The 22,877-nt window shown below is 41.8% G+C and overlaps 1 protein-coding gene across 1 annotated transcript in view; it reads left to right on the top strand.

Moving 5' to 3' along the window:
- The window catches only part of ERBB4 (erb-b2 receptor tyrosine kinase 4), a gene marked incomplete at its 5' end in the record, with an annotated part of 449,003 nt that overhangs the window by 314,701 nt on the left and 111,425 nt on the right, over positions 1-22,877 (top strand). The window contains 3 exons of the mRNA XM_062579354.1: positions 10,002-10,134; positions 12,829-12,951; positions 14,350-14,448. Coding sequence (XP_062435338.1) covers positions 10,002-10,134; positions 12,829-12,951; positions 14,350-14,448 — 355 coding nt within the window. The remainder of the gene's footprint in view (positions 1-10,001; positions 10,135-12,828; positions 12,952-14,349; positions 14,449-22,877) is intronic.

The raw sequence follows: 22,877 nt of genomic DNA, 5'->3' as shown, positions 1-22,877 counted from the left end.
TACTGTTGCCTTTTAGCTCATAGATCCTAGGACCTCGTCTACTGAAACTTGATGTTGTTTAGATACGTCACTGAAATTAGAGTAGCGCAGATGTTTCTTAGAAGGCACAGAAATTGCAAAGCAGCATAACTTGAGTGAAAAGGAGATAAAGCAATGGAAAAGTAGAAGCAAATAAAAGGATAAAGGATGCATTTTTAATTTTTCTTTCTTCGCTATCTCGGTCGTAAGTCTAGTACTGTATTTAGTAATGCTAAAATTGCTTTACCCACAAAATAATGCGAGTCCATTTCATGTTGACTCAAAACAGGATGCAGCCTGATTCTGAAGTGTCCGGGCCTGGCTCGAGGGGCTTTCAAAGCCAGGTTTAGGATTTCATAACTTACATGGGAGATGGGGTTGGGTCCAAGTCTAAGGTAACAATGGTAGAAGGGACCTAAGGAGGTCATCTAGTCCAAACTCCTGTTCAAAGCAAGAGGTGGTTCCACAACGTAGTGGTTATCACATCTGCTTTACACACAGGAGGTCCTGGGCTTCAAGCCCCAGTGGAAGCAACACCAGGAAATGTTTGGGAGGTTGGATTAGATGATCTCCAGAGGTCCCTTCCAACTTTGCTGGTTCTGTGATCGGCTATGACCGTGGACCGAGTTTATATGCAGTGAAAATAGATTCTGATTGCTGAGGTATTAGGACTTAAATTATACACAGAGAAGGGTTCAGTCTCACTCCCTGTACACAGTAAGATGTTTAATGGTAGCCAGTTCTCTTTAGAAGGCTCTGTGAAGGATGCATTTTGAGGAGTGTGAGGGGGGGACATTATGTGGCGAAGAAACAGTAAACTCTTAGGTGTGGAATAAGGTTGAGGAGTGGATGAAGAAAGCAAGGCTGATGACATGGAGAGGAAGAGGACAAGAGGGAGAGTTTTAGAAGAAGAGTCAGGATGAAAATAACGTGCCACTTTCTAATAACATTAGCAAATCCATGTGGTGGATTTGCCACTATGTGTTGTCTTCCGCTCGATGCTATTAAAGTTTGACCAAGTTAGAATCCCTAATGCCAGCCTTACTGAATAAGGACTTACAGGTCACGCTTAAGAGAAGGTAGATCGTTGTCATCCCTACTGTTGACAATACAGAGTATTAATCTGAAAATAATGCTAGGAGCATGGACCGTGTTAACTTAGTTGGTTACAAGAAACATTTCCTGTAGATACGGTCTTCCCTCCCTGTGGCAGTGACATGCGTGTACATGATTTGGATGCAGGCTACGTGCGGTGCTGTCTCACTACTACAGCTTCGCGTGAACTGGCTCTGCTTTGATACTTAGGTCATCCGGAGGATCAGATGCCAGATTACAGATTATGAGGTTTGTGTTTTCTCTCCCTTTAAAAAGCTGTTGATTAAAAGATCTCTTTCCCCTTACCAGGAAAATGCCAGTTGGAAAAAAGCAATTCTAATTATAGCGGTATGTTTAGGTGTATTTTCTCTAGTGGATTTCATCAGCTTTGTTGCACCCTTCTCCCTTAGATACTTCAATTACATGTATTTTTAAAGTGGGATGAGAAGCGGTCCCTCTGCTGTGTCTCCCCTTACGATAGAAAAAGCAAGATGCACTTGGGCCTTCTCTGTCCTTGCTTTCTTGAGTCGTAGTGGATTTCAGGGGCTATGAGAGACAAGAGGCATAGAAAGTCAACGGGGCAGCTGTCTGCCAGAACAGCTGGTACTGGTTTAAGGGTTTGGGGAGGGAGGAGGGGAGGTTTGTGGCCAAAAGAAGAAAGTGAGGTTTGAAGCTGGATCACTGTTTTCCCCCTATGCCTGCTATATTTCTGGGAGTTTACTAGGTATTGAAAGAGGAGTATTCTTAAAATTTGTAAGATGCGCATCTAGGGCATTACCAGCAATAAATTCTGGAATACTCTGTCATGTGAAATTTGGGAGAAGGAAGAGCTGTTTCACTAAATGATCATTAATCTTCATATGGGCCATACTGTACTGCAAAGTAATCATAATAAAACAGCTGTTCTTGAGTCTAGGTTACTCTGAATGATATCCTTACCATGGACACAAGCTGGTTTTCTAATCAAGTCACATCTGTGACTATCAAGATGATTCGAGGTTGCAGTGTACAGAAACACAGAAGTCATTGATAAAGCAGAGAATAGAGAGTAAGGACAATATTCACAAAAAAAAAAGTTTGCTTGGCTCCATTGACAGTCTATGAAGAGAAATAGATTCCTCTGGATGGTTGTGGATATGGAGAAGTGGAGGTGGGTGGGTCCAGAGCTTCTAAATTTTCTCTGAGTGGTCTCTAGGGAAATACTGGTAGTGGGGAGATGGCTGTAATTAAGAGGAGTTACAGGATGCACCAGACTCTCTGCTTCACTTGCGTTGCTAAATGTGAGTATTGCTGGAGAGGAGTGATATGCTATGGATCAGGAGGATTCTTCTCCTGATATCATATCATGGTGTAGGAGAAAAGTCTGTATAAGCCTTGTGCCAAAAGTAGGGTATCAGTTTTCTTTACCATTTTCCCTATAGTTGAACTGATGTAATGACTGATACAATTCGTGTAGGACATTTATGTGGACAGATTAATATCCTCATGATATAATAGTGATAAATCACAAAGCAGCATCAGACATAATTAGAAATAAATACTGTACACCCTGATCTGCATCTCCCCTGGATTTTGCGTGATGCTTTGAAGTGCTGCATGAGTCTGTTCCCTCTTATGCTCCACAGAGAGAAATTCTGCCTAGTTAGAACTCTAATGAAAAGATAAAATGTATGTTTACAATAGCATCGTGGCCATTTTCAGGCATTTATTGGAGTACTAAGGATCATTTATACCAGTGCAGAATGAAATTAACTATTTTGTTTTAGACTTTGAAGGAAAACATCTTAATCATTTGTACATTGATGTAGATATATATATATGGCGAGATACACGCACAGAGAAAGCATGGATGTAGATTTACAGACGTACTATTAAGAAGGAACCAACAGTGCTAAACCTAACAGATCCTCCATGCAGTCTAACTATGATCTCAAACATAGGTCCCAAAGATGGTTTAAGGCCGTGCCTATTTAAAACAAAACAAAACCCACACCACTCAACTGAAGTCCCTGTAAGCTCTGCATTTATCACAAAACTAAAGATTGAATATGATAAGATATTTGAAGATCAGGAGCATAGCGTGACAAATCTGTTTTTGTCAGCTTATTATGTTCCATTTGGTCTTGGCTGTTTTTTCTACCTCTGCCACAGTGTCCAGTGCTGAACTCCTGTACTGTAGCCTGACTGCTTGCTCGTGGCTGTGGTGAGATTGCTCATGTGCGTGTAGATGCAGAGCTAGACCAGACAGGGACTGATGGAAGCTTGGGCTATCTTAATGCATAGATTCTCTTCTCAGGAAAAAGAAACCTGAAGTGTCAAAGACTTCAGAAAGAGGGAATCCATGAAAGGATCTCAGACTTGGTCCCAAAATGCAGGTCCTGAAAGCTCCCCACTGTGAAATACTCCTGGAGCTTGTGAAAGGAAATGCTGCCCCAGATGATTCAAAAGCTGAAACCATGCAGGGTCCGGTGTCCACAACCAGTTAGACAAATTCAGATTGAATCTGCTGTGTGCTTCTCAAATTTTCTGAAAGGCTGCTTTCAAGGGGGCTCTGATAACCAAAAAGGAGAGGCTGCTGTCCCAAAGAGCAATCACAAGAACTGTGCGTAGAGAGAGAGACTGAGGCGTGCTCAGAAGGGCAGTGATTATTTTCTGCAGTAAATGTATAAGTAAAGAGCGTGGGGTAGAGAAACCATTGCTGCAATGATCTATTAGGATCTCTGAGATAGAAGCTTTTCTCTGTGTGACCCTAAAAAAGGGACAGCAGTCTCCAGCTCCACAGCTGACCAGAATTGCAGTCCTTTGATACTAAACAATGGAAGGACCAAAGTTTTATTTTCTAATGAGAATTAAGTAACATAACAAAATGATGTCAGTGGCTTCTAAGGGTACCAAATATTTTAGAAAACAAAGTAGTGAAAAAGTAATTTGTCATAAATGCTTGTCCTCAGAGATCTGGTGGTTTTTCCAGGCTCTGAGTTTCCTGAATGTTTCTGTGAGCAGACAACTATCTGCATGATTGTTTGTAAACCATAAAGAAAAAAAACTGGCATGCATTAGACTGAAGCGAGCTGCCATCTGAAAAGTTAACGAGTTTCTGTTAACACAGGCCATGCAGCATTCATTCCCCTTTACAGTCAGGCTAGCGGAGCAAAACTGAGGGCAGGTTGAAGGAATTGCTGAACTGTTTGAGCTTGAGTTCAGCCTTCTGCTTGAGAAGTTGTGCAGGATGGAGAGTGAACGTAGTTTGCCTGTTCGCTTCTGCTAGAGCATGTAATGGATACCAAAATACAGCAATGAAGAAAATGTTATAAAACAGATGTTCTTACTCAGTTTGAGTGGCCGATCGTACGCTAGGAGTTGCGTTTTCTGTGTGACCCAGCTTGCATTCAAAGTTCTGGTTACCTAGTGATTTAATACAGGCACTACATCGTGTTTCTCCGGCTCCCCACGCCAAGTAGCAGCTTTGGGGTCAGAACGCGCCGCTTTGCGGTACTTCTGGGGTTGCCAGTTAATGAACGGAAAGCCGTGCTGCCAGACAAACGGGTATCTCGGCGTATAGCGCCGTCGTGCTGGGTGCTTGCGTTAAGGAAAACGTGTATTCTTACTACGTACGCAGACGCAGTCGTAGAGCCGGTTGCCTGTGACTGGTTGCGAAGAAGCCTGCGTGCTGCCGGCCAACTTTATTGCCTCTAATGTGAACGCGCTATGCGGAGAGGACCTCCTTGAGCTAGTGTTGATTGCTTTGGTTTCACATCAGCCCGTTAGCGTCCGTGGTCATTACTGTTCTCGTTTTCTTTATTTGAAGCAAAAGTATTAGTCTTCCCAGAGAAGATGGGAAATATGACAAGTGTATAAAGAGGATTGTTCTTTCACTTGATGAACTGGCTTCGCCTTTGAGTCCCAGCTAGTGAATTTAACTGGCTTTCCGTCACAGATAAATCAGTCTACGCTATACGGGGCCTGACTCGGCATATTTTACAGGCAACGTTAATCCTTTTACACAAGTCTCAAAACAAAGTCGCTGTGCAAGTTCTGAACAGTAACATTCCTTTTCTGTGTTGTGGCAGAAGAGCAGAATCTCAGCCGAACGCCTGAATGTGCTCGAAGTCCTGCTTGTAGGACTCTGCTGGGGCATCACTACGCAGCAGACAAGCTCTTAAAACACGGTTGAGTTTACTTCCCACTCTGATTTGTTTATCTTCTGTATTTTAAATGCAAAAATGGTCATTCCAGGATTAGCAGAATCTGTTAGATCTCTAATAGCGCGGCTTCAAAGTCAGCTGCCCTCCCCGTTCAGGGTTCAGGGAAGGGATGAGGCGTGCAGGGTGTGGGAGTTGTCCCTCAGGAAAAAATAACACCCCGTTAAAGGCATGGCTTAACGACTGTTCAAATTGGATACATTGATAAACCTTACCGGGGGCAGGGGTAATGAGGGCTGAAGTGGGCTCCTTAACAGCTTGCCTTCAAGAGCTCGGTTTACATGCATATCATACTGTGTGGGTTAACACCAGAGGTAGAAAAACAAGCGTGTTCTCTCTCAGCTTTACTCCATGGACCAAAATTTGTTTACTCTGCTTTTGCTTCCCCACTTCTGCCATGTTCTGCAGTCTAGAGCGTGAGACCATGTGTGCTTACAGAAGTCAGTAATTAGGCTTTAGTACCTGGCTCTTGGAGCTCCGAGGGAGCTGTAGATGTTTGATGTTTTGGAGTGGATGGAATGATGATACAGTCGCTCCCCCCACCCCCCTCACTGAGCAACTTTGTCTGCCTTGGCACACTAACTTTGAACTTTTCTCAGTTTTGGTGTGCAGGAGTGGGTGTTAGATGCTTCTAAATACGAAAACACTGTACGCATTTAGTAAAGAAATATATATTATTCATTTCTCCTAACGGGATACTAGACTCTTACTTGCAACTTTTAGTCACATATACACACAGCTTCCAGGTGAGAAGGCAGGTTTTCTTACATGTAGAGATTTTTTTCCCCTCCCACTGCCTCCCCTGCTGCTTGCTTCTTCAATCATTAATTGAATATTCTGCCCTTAATTGGAGAAGGGGCGAGGAATAACAATTATATGGGAGTGGAATTATGATACAGGACCATGTTTCTTGGACAAGTATTTTGCATCAGCATAAAAGTCCAGAAACACATAGTAGAGACTTCTGTCATCCTCTGGGGGAGCTTTTCAGTGTGTAAATAAAGGAAGTGGCTGTATAAGCAGTTCCTGTGGGTGGGTTTCTAGTGGAGCTAGATGTGTGAGCTGGAATCGACTCTTGGCTGTCCATATTTTTGATAGATAGGCAGGACTGACACGCAGCTGCTTCCTTTCGCTTGACTTTAGCCTTTCTAAGTCCTAACAGAGAAATGGGGGTCGGAGTGCTTTTAAAAATGTCTTTTAAAAAAATCTCTTCTGTAGTAAGGAGATTTTTATCTCCGCGTTAACATTGCTCCTGTTAATTTTCATGGGATTAGTTTTAAGTTGGCAGTGAAGTAGTCGGAGATGGGCAAATACAGCTAGTTGTATTCACGAACAGAAATTGCTATGCGACAGTAATATAACAATAATGTAAATGGATTAAGCCTTTAATGCCACTGGAGATAAGGGGGTTTGTGTGTCCAGCTGTGTGCCAGGCTGAACCTTTGGTTAGGTGCACATGCAGAAAAGATTGAATAAAAAAAAAGAAGAAAGGAGAAAGGTTTTGTCTTCAATTAACTCTCCGACCACCACCGTCTTGCATTGATCTGTGTTAAATAAGCATAATAATAATATAAAAGAAAGGTAAACAGCCTGTTAATGGAGTTCACAAGGATATTAAATATGAATTATTGCAAACATGAAGATAGTTATGAAATAACACAGGAGACTTGAAGAGGTTAGCAGAACACGTAGGAAACAAGCTCAGGCTAATGAACGTGAGTATAAACCCAAGTAGGTAGGTGGCACTGACAAAATGTAAGTGCTTGGAAAATAATCTCTGCGTGGCTGGAAACAACGCTTAGATGTGATCCTGAAGTGCATCGATGATAGCACAAAGCACTGAAGCCAATGACTTGTCATTTGCTAGAATATCAAACAAAGCACTTGTTGACTTTGGGGCTTAGCTCAGTCTTAGCAGGGTGAGGAGAAGCTGCACAGTTAAAATTGCATCCATTTAGGTCCGTAATGTTTGTGTGTTGTTACGATTTTTATGAGAGGATGGTGGAGCTATGAGTGAAGGCAGCTGTTCACTATTCAAAATAGAACTTTCTCTGCATTTTAGTTGCTTGTTTAGGACTTAAATATGGGGATTGTTTTGGCGTTCTGTATTATCCTTCTTATGTTCCTTTCTTAAGCTTAATGAGCTGTTTAGATGTAGCTCCCAAAGTTTCAGGTAAAATATGCAAACGACTGAAACCTTGAGTTACTTGCAAATATTTGACTAGCTAAGGGTTGCTCTTCAAAATAATTAACCTTTTTCACAGGCCTTTTAAGATCAGAGGGGCTTGAGCAAGTAGTTCAATTTCATTTTATTAAAATTTATTTGACATTAGTGACTGTAGTAGAAGGTGCTTGTTAAATGAAGTTTTTTTAAAAATCATTTCCTTTTTTTCAAATCACTACTAAAAATAATGAGGATTTCTTTTTAAAGTTGGTGAGAGTTGACATGATGGATCATAAACATTCATTTTGAACCTTTTATACTGTATAACAATGAAGGAATGCTAGCAGTTTGGAACTTAATCTTTTTTTTTTTTTTTTTTGCTTGTCTCCTTTGGAACTGTTTACTAATAATGGTCTATCATGTAAATGTTTTTGGTATACGTGTTACCATAAAAGTAATTATTTATTTTGACAGTTGTTATGGTGGTTATTAATATGCACTTCAAAGCCTGGAGGTCTCTTTCCTGTTTTGTCAGTCTGTAGTTTCATGGTGTGTGTTAGAAACATGATTATTCAGGCAGCATAAAGAAAATACATCTTCTTGTTGAAGGACGTTAGTCAGTGCTAGCTTCATAGAAGTCTTCTGATGTCCAGGTCTTTTCAGTGTTGCCCATTAAAGTGTGACTCACATCAGCATCTTGGAAACCATATACCAAATGAAGAGGACCATAGTTTTGAGTGGATATGCCAGGTCCTTTAATGTGAGTTCTGGGCTAAAAATTGCCGGAGTAATCAATCAGTTGAAAGGAAGATGTGTCTCCAGGCTGAGCTAGATGAAGAAGGTATGTGTCCACCTGAGCAGCAAGATGCACTGGATTTGCACTTCCAAAATGTAATAATCATTTTGTACCCAGGCAGCATTCAGATTACTTATTTGCAGACTTTGTTTCCATTGTAAAGTTTCTAAGCTTTAGAACCTTCAAGCGTTGAGTACTTTTAATGTGTGTTTTCCTGGATAAACATGACTGTGGCGCTTTAAATATGATGCTTCAATAATCAGATGTGACAGTTCAAGGCTTTGTCTCTATTAACAGAAGCGAGTGGCACTTACTTGGATTTGGAGAGTGAAATAGGTGGTGATGATCCAATGTCTAGGCTTCGTTGCTGCAAAGGAGTTTTCTTCGGACTAGCTCTGGTCTGATCCTGTGGACAGCGTGCTGGTTAAGGGTTGGGGCACATCAGATGCACTTCTGGAGCTGTCTTCTGATTAAGACCACCTGAAAGACATCCAGGCTGTGTGCTAGACTGCTTAGAGCCCAAGTGCAGTGACTAGGGTCAATTTGGAGATGGGCTTCAAAAATATTCTTAGTGCTAATTTACGGTAGGACATAGTCATATTAATCAATTTCCTGTTTGTGTGGGAGACTCCTCAAAATTTTCAATTGCAGAATAGTACATTTTTATTAGTGGGTCATAATGTATCTTTCGTCATCATGCAGCCATAAGAGAGGAAGGCTCTTAAGGTGTTCTGTAGCTGTGATGCTTCCACAATGTTAAGTCAACTTTTTTCTACAGTTAACAAATTCAGCAGCACGTGAGCTGTGCCGTTGTCATGTTGTCTGTTTTTACCCTGTCTTTTTACTACCTTCCCACTGTTGTTGAAATTATAGATGTTCTTTGGTGAGAGCCTGCTTCTCTCCACTGACTGTATAGGGACTCTCCAAACATGGGCCGCTGAGTCAACCCAAGTGAATCTCTGAAAATGTCATCCTATTTAGTGCTCGTACACTACCAGTATAATGCCAGTCTACTGTGTCTTGGCACTGTGGAAAAGCAGGTTAATAATAGCAGGTGACGCTGTTCAAGATCCTGGAAAGCTAAAGGAGTTACAGACATAGTGGAGGGACAGACAGCTTGCAAAAGGTGAGCCTTGCTTGTTGTTCTTCACAGGAGCTTTCTGGCTCCAGGACAGCAGTTTTCCAATTTGGGATTTGGCTGTGCTGGAAAGCAATAGTAAAGCCAGAGGGTGCAACCGTTAACTACTGATCCAAATATTGTAGGGCTAATGAGCTGAGAGTGCTGAGAAAGGTGTTTGGTAGTAATCCTTTGTTCAAGTGTGTGGTGGTGGTGTTGTTTCCCTAAATGCAAAAACTCATGAGTTAATCTAGTTGGAGCTAAAAAGAGTAAATGTAGTTAAAGCTCTTGCAGAATAAACTGCAGGTACTTGTATCCTCATTTTGCCATTGCAGATTTGCATTTGCCATCAAAGTGCATGTTGTGTCTCCTTGTCCACACAACTCCTCCCATGTGCATGGTGGTTTGAAAAACAGTAAAATTTGATACATTGTTTTTTTTAAAAAAAAAATCTTAATATGTTTCCTCTGACTTTTCATTTGGACCGACTTAAAAACTGTGGTCATAAGGCAGTTCATAAGTTTTCTAAGTGATTGTGTTTTATCTACCCAGCTATTCTTTGGTGTCTCTCTGTACTGTCTAATAAAGTCTCTTAATTCTGATTGCTAGAACTCCTCTGATTGCTGCGGGAGTTATTGGTGGCCTCTTCATCATCGTCATTCTGGGCCTGACATTTGCTGTGTACGTTCGGCGCAAGAGCATTAAAAAGAAGAGGGCATTGCGAAGGTTTCTGGAGACCGAGGTGAGGGCGTGTTCTTTCCCACAGAGTAGTTCCCAATTTGGAAGGGTGCACAGAGCTTTTATATCGAGGACATGCAGGCCCAGTCTAGTTACCAGTGAAGTCTGTAGGACCTCTTTTTGCTGACTTCTGTGGGACTAAGCGGATGGAATGAATGAAGGTATTTCAGGATGCTCATTTTCTCTAGATACATCGATTCATGCCTTTCTAAGTGTAAAAAAGAGCCTTATGATCACCTCATCATGCTATAGCAGATTTGTGAACTCTGTCCTGCTCCCAACTGAACTTATATCCCAGTTCATCAATACACTTCGGAGCTCTTATGCTTTAATGTTGCAGATTTTCATACAGCATATGCTGAGGTCAGATTTAAGACTCTAGATGTCTTCAGTGAGCCCTGATGCAAGCTTAAGCTCATCAGGAGTGCTTAAGTGCAGAGACTGTCACTTAGTATTGGCTCTAGTGCCTGTATTGCCTTTATGGTCCAAACTTTGTCAAGGCCTGTAGTCGTGTTCAGTAATAAATATAATGTGTTTTAATAAAGCAAGATAGACTTCTCAGGGGATATCAGGGGATAACCAAAGGAGGTCCATGGTTGTACTGGCAAAAACTACGTAATGGGAGCTGTAGGACAAAACTTCTGTGCCCACTCCATCCAGCTCTTGGATTTGCAGGGAATGGAGAGTGCAGTCTAGGAAGTATATTTAAACTTAAGTTAAATCTTGTCTTTCAGCTGTAGTGAAGGTGATTACTAGCTCTCCCAAGCCCTATAGGCCTGAGGTACTTAAAAAGTGATGATACTGTGGAATTAAGTTCCCTCTACTTAAGACAAGTAGAGCTTGGGAGTACTGTTAGCTACTGATTCTTTGGTGGAGCTTTGTTAATAGTGCTGTTTCTTTTTTGTTTTATTATAAGGGTCCTACTCCCATTTATCTCCACTGCATAGCCTGGGAGCAAATGACTTATGGATTCCTAGCCTGTTTCCTTAAGTATCTTTTATATTTGGCCAGGATTTGGGTTGTTTGTTAAATACTGTTCGGTTGTATAGAAAATGTGAGAATGCTCAGTGATTTTTTTTTTTTTTTTTTTTTTTTTTTTTTTTAGATAAATCTTGCCATCATATGAGCCCCTACTTAAACATAAGTGATTTTAAGCAGGTGTTTTTCATTGCATTTGTAAGATACTGGCTTTGAAGTTCCAGGTCTCATTCTTCATTTGGTCAGATGCAAGCTGTGGCTGACAGTAGTTCCTAAGGGAGGAAAGTGGGGTACTAAACATGTGGGAAAGCTGTTATCTTGGCTTAGAAACTGAGAAGTGAGTCAATAGCATCCTCAGCTAAACAAACCGCTACAGCTTCAGCTAAAGTCCGTTTCTGGCTGAAGGCTATAATAGACCTATTCTTTCTGTGGATCATTCTCAATAAAACTCTACAGGCATTTTGGTAGCCCCCACAGCACTTCCCCTCCCTGCCATACTTGTGTTGGTGGATTGTGACAAAGAAGCTGGTTTTGTTCTCTGCAAGCTGGAAATGTGGGAGTTTACCACCTCTCTGTCTATTTTACTGCAAACCTCCTTTCTTTCACTACGTAAGTACTGGACGTCTAAATGGAAAGGAGGAAAGAGAAATCACTCTACAAAAAGTACGGCTGTGATTATTGCTGTGATACCCTGACTTGTTACTACTTGTCTTTGTTATGTTTTTTTTTTTCTTCCTCCAGTAATTTCCAGCTACTGTTACTTCTGCCTGAACCAAAGTAGTCAGGTCAGCTAATTCAGTAGTCCGTGATGCTTACAGAGCCATAGCAGTAGTGGTCAGGCTGCAGAGCGTGGGGCAGTTAGCCTTGTAAACAGACGACTTTGACATACTGCAGCCGTTTCAAACCAATTTGAGTAGGAGTAGCCCTGAAATATTTTTCTCATCCTGTAAAGGAACAGGCTATTTTTCAGTGTTCAGTTGTTCACTGTTGTCCTTTTCGTTTAGTTTTAGTTTGATTTTTAAAGAAGCATTGTTCTTCTGGCAAAGACGGTACACTCTTGAGAGCTGTGCGTTTTAACTGAAGATGCTGTGGTACTTCATTCGGAAAGTTTCTTGAGACATGTTATTGGTCTTGGACAAATGGTTTAACTGTGCCTTTACAGTAAATAAGTAGTCATTATAAATTATAGGTCTGCTTTTAAGATGTTTTGTCCTTAAAGCCATCCTCCTGTGTGATTTAACAGAAATTCAAAAGTCCTTCCCCAAAACAGAATAAAAACGTGTTGAGCCATTAAGTCAGGGTTATTAAAAAGAAATATATCTGACTTAAAAAGTACTAAAATGGGCAAAAATAGAAGGTGGTGCACCAGCAATAAATGCTGTATTTCTGCCACGAGGAAAGTGTTTATACTGCCTCCGTTAGCAAAAGTCCTTGGGTGTGTCAGTGCGACACCAGTTCAGTTTTGAGTTCATTATTCCATCGTGCAATTCCTAGGGGAAATTATTTCACATTGAGTGAGGGTTTTCTTTGTCAGGTTTCCTGGTTTCTTCTTAGCATTGTCAATTTATTTCAAAGGTGAGAATCCCCCCACCCAAGCTTGCGGATCGGTATATCTCGTTGTTTTATTCCAGTGTTCAGTTGGATTGGTGTTTTTCAGTATAAGCTTCTGATGGGTCTTCACATTTTCAAGTATTTAACACTGCTGGATTTGCCTCTGTAGCTCGTGGAACCGCTGACCCCAAGTGGCACAGCACCCAACCAAGCACAGCTTCGTATCTTGAAGGAAACCGAACTAAAACGTGTTAAGGTTCTTGGCTCTGGAGCCTTTGGAACTGTGTATAAGGTATGTATCTTTGCGCGGCAGTGGGTGGCCTCCTTTAACGTTCGAACAGTGAAGTTCTGCATTGCAGCAAAGCATGTCGTAGCACATTGGAGTTGTGAGGCAGGAGCGTGTCTTCAGGCTAGAGCGTTGATCTGAGCTTTAATCAGACATGCAGACGTTACTAGTTGGTGAGCAAGGGAATGTCAGCCACAAACGTGCTTACGTACAGGAGGAGGACACAGGCTGGACTATCTTGACGTTAAAGTGAGGTAGTGAAGTTTGACTTTGTGTTTCGAAGTGATGGCTTTACGATGCGCTTTGGCAAGGCCGGTAAAATCATCTCTCGTTTCCCAAGCTGTCGGATGGGCATAGTAATAGTGATCATCGTACTACGTTAAATAACGATATGTTATCGTTAACTAAGCTTTAGTACCTCTGTCACTTCCCTTTTCTACCTCCTGTCACTTTCCTTTTCATAGGAAAGGTTAGTTCTGTTAATACACTTTTAACAAGCAGATTGTAAGAGCAGAACCCCCACAAGAAAAAATACACTAGTTAAAGAGTTCTTTAGGTTGGCTGCATCCAAATGTCAGTGGCATGAAGTAGTTCTTCAGGAACAGGTCAAACAATCACCAAACCATATGGAAAAGTGTTGGTAGGTCAGAGCACTGATGCATATTCTGTCTTCAAACTGGGGAAGAATTGGAGGAAGTACAGCCCAAGTGACTACAGCTGCAAGGCTATAGGAATACATTTTAAAATAACCAGTTTGAAAACACTTAGAGAATAATAAGATGATATGGATAGCATGAAGTTGTCAAGAAAACAGCAGTAGATAAAAAGGGTGGAAAGGTAGCCTGAGACAGACAGTTTGTGAATTTTAATTGTAAAGTTTACTTTTTGACTATCCCACCTTTAAATTCTTAGGGACTATTTCTCTAACCAACTGATATCTAAGTGCTTTACTCTAAATTCCTGCATTATAGTATGACTTACCTGTTGCCGATATTCAAGAGTAGGAGTTTACAGGTAGCTGCAGTGGATTTAGCATCCGAATCTAGAACAGAAAATCCAGATCTGTGTTTAATTTTATTGGAAGCAACGCATAGGAGGAAAGTTGTGTGTCACTGATATTACTGAACAAAAATGGGATTGTGACTGAGAATAGCAAGCAGGCGTAGCGGGGAGGTTCGCTGGTATTAAATCTTTCATGTTACGTAAGGTTTTCGTTCTGATGTAAGAACTAGTGTTGTGAATGGTTTTTATTTTATAACTTTGAGTATTCTGACTTCCAAGGTTCCACATCAAACTGCACAGTCAGCAACAAAATACAAGAAAAACAAATGAATCTTTGAATAAAGATGCTATCGTTGTTCTCTTATTAGTCTTATGCCTAATGACTTTCCTTTGTCTTTCTAGGGTATTTGGGTCCCCGAGGGAGAAACTGTAAAGATTCCTGTGGCCATTAAGATCCTTAACGAGACAACTGGTCCCAAAGCCAATGTGGAATTTATGGATGTAAGTAGGAGATGATCTGCTTCATTTAGTCTGTGAGGGCGTTCTCTTTGTAGACCACAGATTGTATTTAAAAAAAAAACTTTGTTTTTGGCTTCCTGATGTTTAAGTAATAGAAGGAGGATTGCGCAGAGGGCTGGTACTGTCCTGATGTTCAGTGCTACAATACCAATACCACGTCCCTTAAAAAAAAAAAAAAAAACTGTTCAGATTTCTGGTGTGGACTCTTTCTCTCTTGCCCCTTAGTCCTTAATGAACTGGCTGTGTGTGAATGCATATCCATAGCAACAATGTTGCAGCAATGCTTAAAAAAAAAAAAAAATTGCAACCTCAGCTGAGGATAGAGAAGTTCTGCTTCACTGAAGCTATAAAGCCAGGCGGACCTACATGAGGCAATGCTCTGCCCTGTTTAGTTTATTGCATGTACATAATTCATCTTCAGAGCTGTCAGTAAGTACGTGGAGTGCCATGGTACCAAAGAACTGGACTTGCCATGCTGCTGATGTCGTGGGCCTTCAGATGTCTGGAGGCTTCTTACTGATGGTGTTCCCAGCAAGACAAATCTGAATCTCTGCTGTCGTAGATACCAGATACTTTATCTTTCTATAGCAGAGAAGCTAAGACAAGAAAGTAAGAGTCATGGTGGAGCATCACTTCATGTAGGTGGGTATACATTGGTATAGAGCTCCCAGGATTAGAAGATCAACCTCAGGACTCTTCTGCTTTAGTGTTCTCCGGAACGAAACACTGAAACTCTGGGAGCTGTCAACAGCAAAGTGTAAAAGGGAGGAAAAGATAAATGAAAATATGGAGGATTTTAAAAGTCTGTTTACTAATCTATAATCTTGTTGGTAAGAAGTCAAGATTGTAATTTTTGCAAATATTCCCACAGAGACCATGCATTCAGTCTGTAGTTCCGTGTCAATGTAAAACCTCACTGACATGATGTCATGTGCAGTGACAGTTTTGACAAATCATAGAAATTTGTGCTTTTTTGTAAGTCCTAAATTACCAGATTCCTCTTGTGAACTTGAAAATTACATAGTGCTTTTACATCTTGAAGATCTGTCCAGTGTATAAGTTTAATTTGATTAGCATTAATGAGACTATGAGCCAAAATGGGATTTTACTCCCATTATATTGTCTACACTGTCATCTAGAAATGAGTAGAAATACACAGTTACAGTTTCAGATATTTCAGACAAATTACCATGTGTGAATTCTCAGGCAATCAAATTAAAGCTGTGTAGATCAGCATATTTGCTCTTCACAGAGCACTGCACATACATGTTGATGACATCAATAATCATTGTGCACAAAAAAAAAAAAGAAAAGCCATTTCAGCTCTGCTCAGAAGGAATGAATTGCACTAAAGGGATAAGGAGGATTAGATGTTTGCTTAATGGACAAAATAATGATCAAGAGTATTGTTAATGGTAGATCTCTGGAACGAGAAGATCTGGTTTTCAACATTCTTTTGAAGTAAGCGTGCAGGGAATGGAAGTCCCCTGAACGCACGCTGTGCCAAGTCTGCCATGGGCACTCAGGGCTGTAGACTCTATCCTCAAGCAAAGCAAATTGGTCGTACTGTATTAAAGAGCAACTATGCGGTTTGTACCAGGATCAGATCCCATTATTTGTAAAATAGAGAAATAATGGTGGTATTTCCTTTCTTGATGTTGATTAACCTTGAAGCACTGTACAAGTAAAACATAAGGTCCTTGTTAAAAGGCAGAGTTGCTTGTCTGAGTTCAGTGGACCACATTTACCCCTGGTGTATACATCGTAACACCTAATAAATGGGGGTTTTTTGTTTGTTTTTGTTTTTTGGAAACCAGAGATTTCAACTCTGAGATGCAGGTGTGTTAGGAAAGATCCTCTCTTTAAGTCCTCCATGGGCCCCTGACCCAGTGGTTAGAAGGTGAGGGAAAACTGAAGGCTATTGTTATTTTTGGAATAATAGTAGTGATAATAATTAAAAAAAGAAAAAATGGACCTCATCATCCACTAAGTTGTAATGAGAAGAAGTGTTTTGTATTAGCACTGCATTTGGTATATGTATGTCTGTAACATCCTTTCCTGTATAGGCTTGATGAGGAAGCAGATTTAATTTCATTCTTTTGAAGAATGTGATGGTATAGAAGTTCCTGCCACCTCACTTTCTAACTCAGTAAGGTATTTTTTGAAATAAGCTTCATATTAAGAGATACTGTTAATATAAGAGAAGGACTTAGACATTCTTTATGGTTTTAAGGGTGACTAGTCCTTTCTTTTGCAGAAAGGACACAGTTTAAAATAGATAAACTATTACGAGGAGATGAGGTAGCTTTGTCTTTCATTGCACTTCAGTAAGTTGTAGTGGGAAAATGTTTTACTCATTTTCACTCTGAGGTTTTGGTCAGTATAACTATGCTGATAAAAATTGATATTCTTTGTTGACATTATTTTGTTAGGAAAAGATATAAACATATGTGAGACCAAAATCCCTCAGCTGTGCTTTCAGGAAAAAACAGTGGTATGAATAATGTTTATGTCCAAGTCTCCTATGTATTGGTTATCAGTGGGAGCTGGAGCTTGGTGGGAAGAAGGTGTGATGGTGAGTCAAACCTTTGGCTTTCTTTTTCTTTCCTTTTTTTTTTTTTTTTTTGAACTTGTACAGTACAAGTACAGTACTGCTTTTGTCAGCAGTTACTTCTTACTCAGGTGTGTGTCCTCATACTTGCAAGTAAAACTTGTCATTCCTTTTTGAGAGACTGGAAAATGTAAAGCTTCTTGTGTATGTCAGTGCACATACGCAGAGGGAGGCTGGGACACCTTTCCCCATCGGTGCCTACAGAAATAACCAGTGGAGATGGTAGTGACGTGGCGTATAGGCTCTGGTTACAACTTGTAACGTTGGCAGAATGCAAGTCTAAAGGTGGTCTGTGAGCTGCTGAAATTCTGCTAAATGTTGTGCTGAAAGAGTAAAGAATGACAGTTTGGCTACCGGGCTGTCATTTCAGCACCTGAAACACCCACTAATGGATCTTTAATGACTGTAATGATACAGTCCATGGTGTTAGCACCTGCTATGGCCAAACACCTCCCGCCTTCCTTCCATCTGGGGATGATGAATTGGCTGTCACCAAAAAGTGCATTCCCTGAGTGGAATTTTTCTTCAGGGAATTGCAGCAGAGTCCGTCTTCCTTGCTTCCCAGCTAGCTCTTTTTCTTTCACTCTGCTCCCTGCTTCTCTCACCGTAGAAGTCTGTGTCTGTCCTAGCAATGTGAGGCAGAGTCTACAAAGTGACCAATACTGCCTTCTCCAGGAGAGAAGCAGGAGGTACAAGTGGGCTTTCATGATTTTTTTTTTTTTCCCCACTCTGCAGCAGTTGTTACTACTGCTATGTAAAATTTAGGTTTCCACTTATTTCTGACATTGCTCAGATCTGTGGTCGTTTATCTCTGGAAGAGTTGCACGGTTTACGAATTTCCCTTTGGGTGCTCAGACGATTAGGAGCTGAAGTTGCGGGGTGTTGTTTCTCCTCCCTGCTTGGTTGGTCGCGCTTCATTGTCCGTAGGAGGCGGCTGGAAGTCGAATTTGGCGTGCAGGCAGGGTTGCTGCTGACTTGCCTGCAAGCGTAGCTGGGAGCAAAGTAGCCAGTAGGTGCAGGAGGTACCCGGAGGGAAGAATATTCTGTGCATCACCTGAGGGCTGCCCCAGTAAGAAAATAAGAGGGCCCTGGGTTTTGGGGAGCAAACAACATTCTTACGGTGAGGAGACAAGGCAAATGAGAGGCTATGTGGCAGTAGAACCGGGACTTAAAATTTGAGTTGCAAAGACAGTTTCCCCTCATCAGTCTCAAATTATTTGACTCTGTTATGGTTGTCTGATATTCAAGTAGCCTTTGGCCTGATCAGATGGTGTGACATCAAAGCAGATGCTCTGCTTGTAATACAACACATTCCAAAATCATGCCACGATTGGAAAGCATCTTTGAGTCTAAAAAAAAAAAATCTTAAAGCAAACTTGTTGTTAGGAAACGGACAAGTGCCGAGATCCCTTCCTGTCTACCCATAATAAGCTTGGTGTTTCCAAGAAGTGATCTTGAGAGCTGTGATTTTATCCAGGGTTTTGATCCACCTACAGGTTAAATCCATCCTCTCTGAACTTAAATGCTCTATTGTCTGTTAGAAAATAATTAGAGGCTGCAAGCACAAGTCTGCATACACAGAGTTCAGTGGGAGTCCCTGAGCTCATTGAGATGAAGACAGTTTGACTGATGGTGGTCAGCTGATATTGGGCCAGAAGCTAATAATAGAAGCCAGCGCTGCTTAGCTAGGTGAGAAAGTTAACATGGGAAAAATTAAACCGAAGGGTTTGGGATTTATCGTTGGAAATAAATTTAGCCTTCTCATTTGTTTCCTGTTAAGAAGCTTCAAAAGCTGTTGATTTCTTTTATGGTTTTATAATCAAGATCTAGGAGGCTTTGTGACTTCATGTGGACTTAGTGTAGTTCCCTGCCATCCCTAGGAGCAGCTCTCAGTGAGCAAGAGAGCATTTGTCAAGTGGTGCATAAAGGTAATAAATGACAAGAACCTCCACCAGGCGTGCAACAATAAAGCTGCGTAAAGAGGGTTGATACCCTAGTCTTTTCTTTCATCGTTTTTGCTTGTATGGCCTAATTAACTAAATTAATAAAGCAGTCAGTAGTCTTTCACTCCGAAGTGAAGGAGAAGCAGCTTTTCAGAAACTATAAGCTCCTTTTATAATAGAGACAAGTGCTTGAGACGAAGCAAACTCAGTTTTCTTTCAGAGGTTTCAAGAGAAAAAAAATCACCCAGCTGACCAGGCAAAGGGCAAGAAGTGAAGGATGTGCGAGTACACAAGGCTGCCGTAAGGGTTGCATCTGAGATTTAACTCCTGCTCAACTGCGAAAAAGGAGGAGGAGAGCTCTAGATGGGTCTAGCTGCTTTCTTGGTTTCTTCAGGTGCCTTTGTGGAAGATACTCTGGAGACACAGCTAGCTGGCTAGGAGGGAAGGTGAGAGAGAACTTGCCCTTCCTTGGTTTCCACTGCTGGCATTAGACTTAGGAGGACTCTAAGCTGAAGGTTTGGGGTTCTTTTCACTGATGGCATTTTATAGAGCTGTTGGGGATTGTCACGGACAGACTCGCTGCGATGTGAGTTTCACTGCTGACAACTTACACTGAGGCTCCTTGCAAGATCCTGTCTTACACGCCTGCGTAGGTGACAGCAGAAACAGTTTTGCCTATCTGCTGAATTATGTTTAATTCCACATACAGATGTTCTGCTGCCTAGCGATATGTGTGACCCAGGTCTTCGTCAGTCCCCGTAGATGCTTACTGCATTACTTTTTCAAGTCCGAAAAGGCAGCGCAGTTCTACGGAGAGTCCTTGGATGGTACATCCGAGCGCTGCCCGGTCATTCCGCTGACTGCACGGCTGCCTGGGAAACACCACCAAGCTAATCTTGAGCCTAAACTAAAAGGGCAACTTTAGGATCAAATGGAGTTCTTTGTGTCAGCAGCGAGCCATTTTTCCTGGTCCTCCTGTGCTGTCGTTTATGTAAACATCCTTCTTTCCAGCTGGCTTAAGGGGTTTCTGTAAGAATAGCTGATAATGAACAGCAGTGTTGTGGCACTCGGCCTGGCACTGTGCTTCGACTGTGTTTCAAACAGGTTTTCAGTCCATCATGTGCAGTTGCTGGGGCTGGGGGGAAAGGCCTAGGCTAACTTGTCTGATTGCAGATTCCCGTTTGTGCAGTCTCCCCTTGCCCTCCGGCTTTATGCGTGCTCTAAGTATAGCCACTTAGGAGGAGAACCTGTTTGCCTGTCAGTCTGGGCACAGAAACTCACTGTGATTGCAATTACAATTTCCAACTTGTCCAGAGATGCCAGAAATCAAGCTGTCCTTGAAAACGCAGCATACCGAGCCCCAGAGTGAGCAGCCTCTACAGAAGCTGGAAATCTGATCACTGCTGAAGGTTAACTGCTGGTAGGCATTTGAAGGTTAACTGTTTCAAGGCCATCTTCTCTCTAATTTCCATCCGAAGCGGCAATTTTCTCTTCAAATATTTACTTACCCTAGAAAATTTTCTTTCCACAGTGCATGGGGGCGAGGTGTGGCGAGTTGGGTAAAATCCCAGATGCAAGAGCATGTGTCTGTGCAGGCGCACGCTGAAGGATAAGTGTGGACAGACAAGCCACGCCGTTTGGATACAGTCCTGCTGGTGTAACGTTATAACTGAAAAATAGTCTCATGCTGTAGCAAGGGACTGAAGTTTTGAGTTATTCCTAAAGCAATTTGGAAGTACCTTCGGAAGGCTTCCCTTGATGGCAGGGGCAGAACTCCTTCTTTAAAGCTGATACTGCATAATGACTTGGAAAGCCTGCATAAGGCTGGGCGAACTTGGGAGTGGGGAGGAGGTCAGGAAGCAGTGTGAGTTTATTCAGTGAAATACTTAGCTGTGGGTTAAAGCTCTTTTGCATTGGATTGAAACTATTTGCAAATTATAATCGAATTCAGGGAGTAGTTTGGGCAGGAAACCGGAGGGATTGTGAAGGAAAGATTTTGAACTGTTGCCTGGTGTTAGAATTTCTTTTTAAAGGTAAGAGGTGCACCGGTAACCTGGCTGCTCTTTGTTGTTGTTGCTCGGGAGCGTGACGTTTGAGCTTGGTTACCGAAACACAAAATCAGTTATTTGCATAGCTGTACGTGTTACGGAGAGCAGGAGCCCGTTATTATCACGCTGTTGTTTTCTCGGAACACAGTGAGAGAGAGCTTTTGCCAATAAATAAATAAATAAATGGATAAAAAGGCTTAGAAATTGAACAGGCAAGGGATGGGAATGTCAAAGAACGGTGGCGGGGCGGGGGAGCAGAGGGTGATGCTGTTGTAAGAGCAGCAAAAGTCGGTACATACCGCTTCAATTAGGAGGCTTAATCTGAGCCTCTTGGGATTTGTATCTCCATGGTGAGTTTTCTTTTCTGTTGCTTGCTGCAGAGTGGCTCTCCAGCTCTTGGCATTGCGCTATGTGTTGCCATCCTTTACTGTGTGATAGATCTGGACCTGAGCCAGACAGCTTTCCTCCAGCTTCGTATTTTCCCAGGACCTAAGTAGTTTGTGTCTGGGTCTGGACTTCGAGGAGAGCAATCTTAATCACTTCAGTGAAAGTTTCTGATGGGTGTTGTAAGGCCACGAATTCAGCGGCTGGAGCGTGAGCGCGGTAGCGCCTGCAGGTGCCAGCCTTTTCAGCCCCACAGCCAGCAGATGGTATGATTTACGGCCGGGGTGGGGGGGGAGAGGCTTCTCTTGGTATCTGTGTAGGAGCAGATATTGCTGAACCAGTAGGTTGCAGCTGCGAGACTTGTACGTAAACTCATGGAAAACAGCCTGCCTTCAACATAAGCAGAGTGATGGGGAATGCTGGAAGCCTTTGCAGGGCTTTTCTGACATCTTCAAGCACGAGTGCAGAAATAAAACTATGACAAAACAGGCTCAAATGTAAGATAGAATTATTGAGTAATGCTCTATGTGTTAATCGTGAGAAGAAGCTGACGCAGATACCGGTTTTAAAGCGGACGTTGGCACCGAGAACTGGGCGATTACCGCTGACTTACCACTGAAAGGAACTGAAAGCCTGAATTCAAGAGCCCGCCTATTACTTTACATTTTTTCTTTGTGCCTCCAGCTCACATTAGCACTATAAAGTAGGCACACATTAATGTTTGAGTTTCTAAAGGGCAATGCATATGCCAGAATGTTGCCACGCTGATGATAAATGAAGGTTTTTATTGGATCGTTCTTAATAAAAATGAGGTACTGTTTCTGTAGGCTTAACTGCAGTGCATTCCAACCAACTAGCTCAAGCTTAACAGTGAGCCCAGTGAGGTCTGATGGGAAGTCTGAACAAGAAATGTCTTGATATTTAAGCCATAGGAGCTGGCTTAAAACCATATGAAAAAGCTGACTACTCATTTTTGAAGCATACTTGACTGTGATTTAGTTCAGTGCTGGACAGCAGGTAGGCTATTACATTCCAGGTTTTTCGTGAGCACGGGCTGGTGTGGCTGCATACGACTGCCAGCACGTGCTGCAACTTGCAAGTCCGCAGCAGGTGGAGAAAGTGAACGCAGGCAAAGGGCCTAGAAGGTTCAATGCATTATTTGTCCTACTTACTTTTACACTGCTAAAGTGCTAAGGCAACTTTAAGTTAAAGGAGAACAAGGATTTTTTTTGTTGTAGTGAGGAAAGGAAAATCCCAGACAGTCTTACACTCATGCTGAATCCCATTTTTAATTTAATATAAATTTAAGGATAAGGAAGCACAGGCTCATGAGAGCTGAACTTGAAGTATTACTGTTGAAATATACATTATCTTAGTCTTCCAAAAATCTGCAGTTTGAAGTACTTCTCTCTTAATGCTTTGCTG

Source organism: Rhea pennata, chromosome 6 (assembly GCF_028389875.1).
Source record: "Rhea pennata isolate bPtePen1 chromosome 6, bPtePen1.pri, whole genome shotgun sequence".
NCBI classification, from domain to species: domain Eukaryota; kingdom Metazoa; phylum Chordata; class Aves; order Rheiformes; family Rheidae; genus Rhea; species Rhea pennata.
This window is presented reverse-complemented; position numbering and strand designations above follow the sequence as displayed.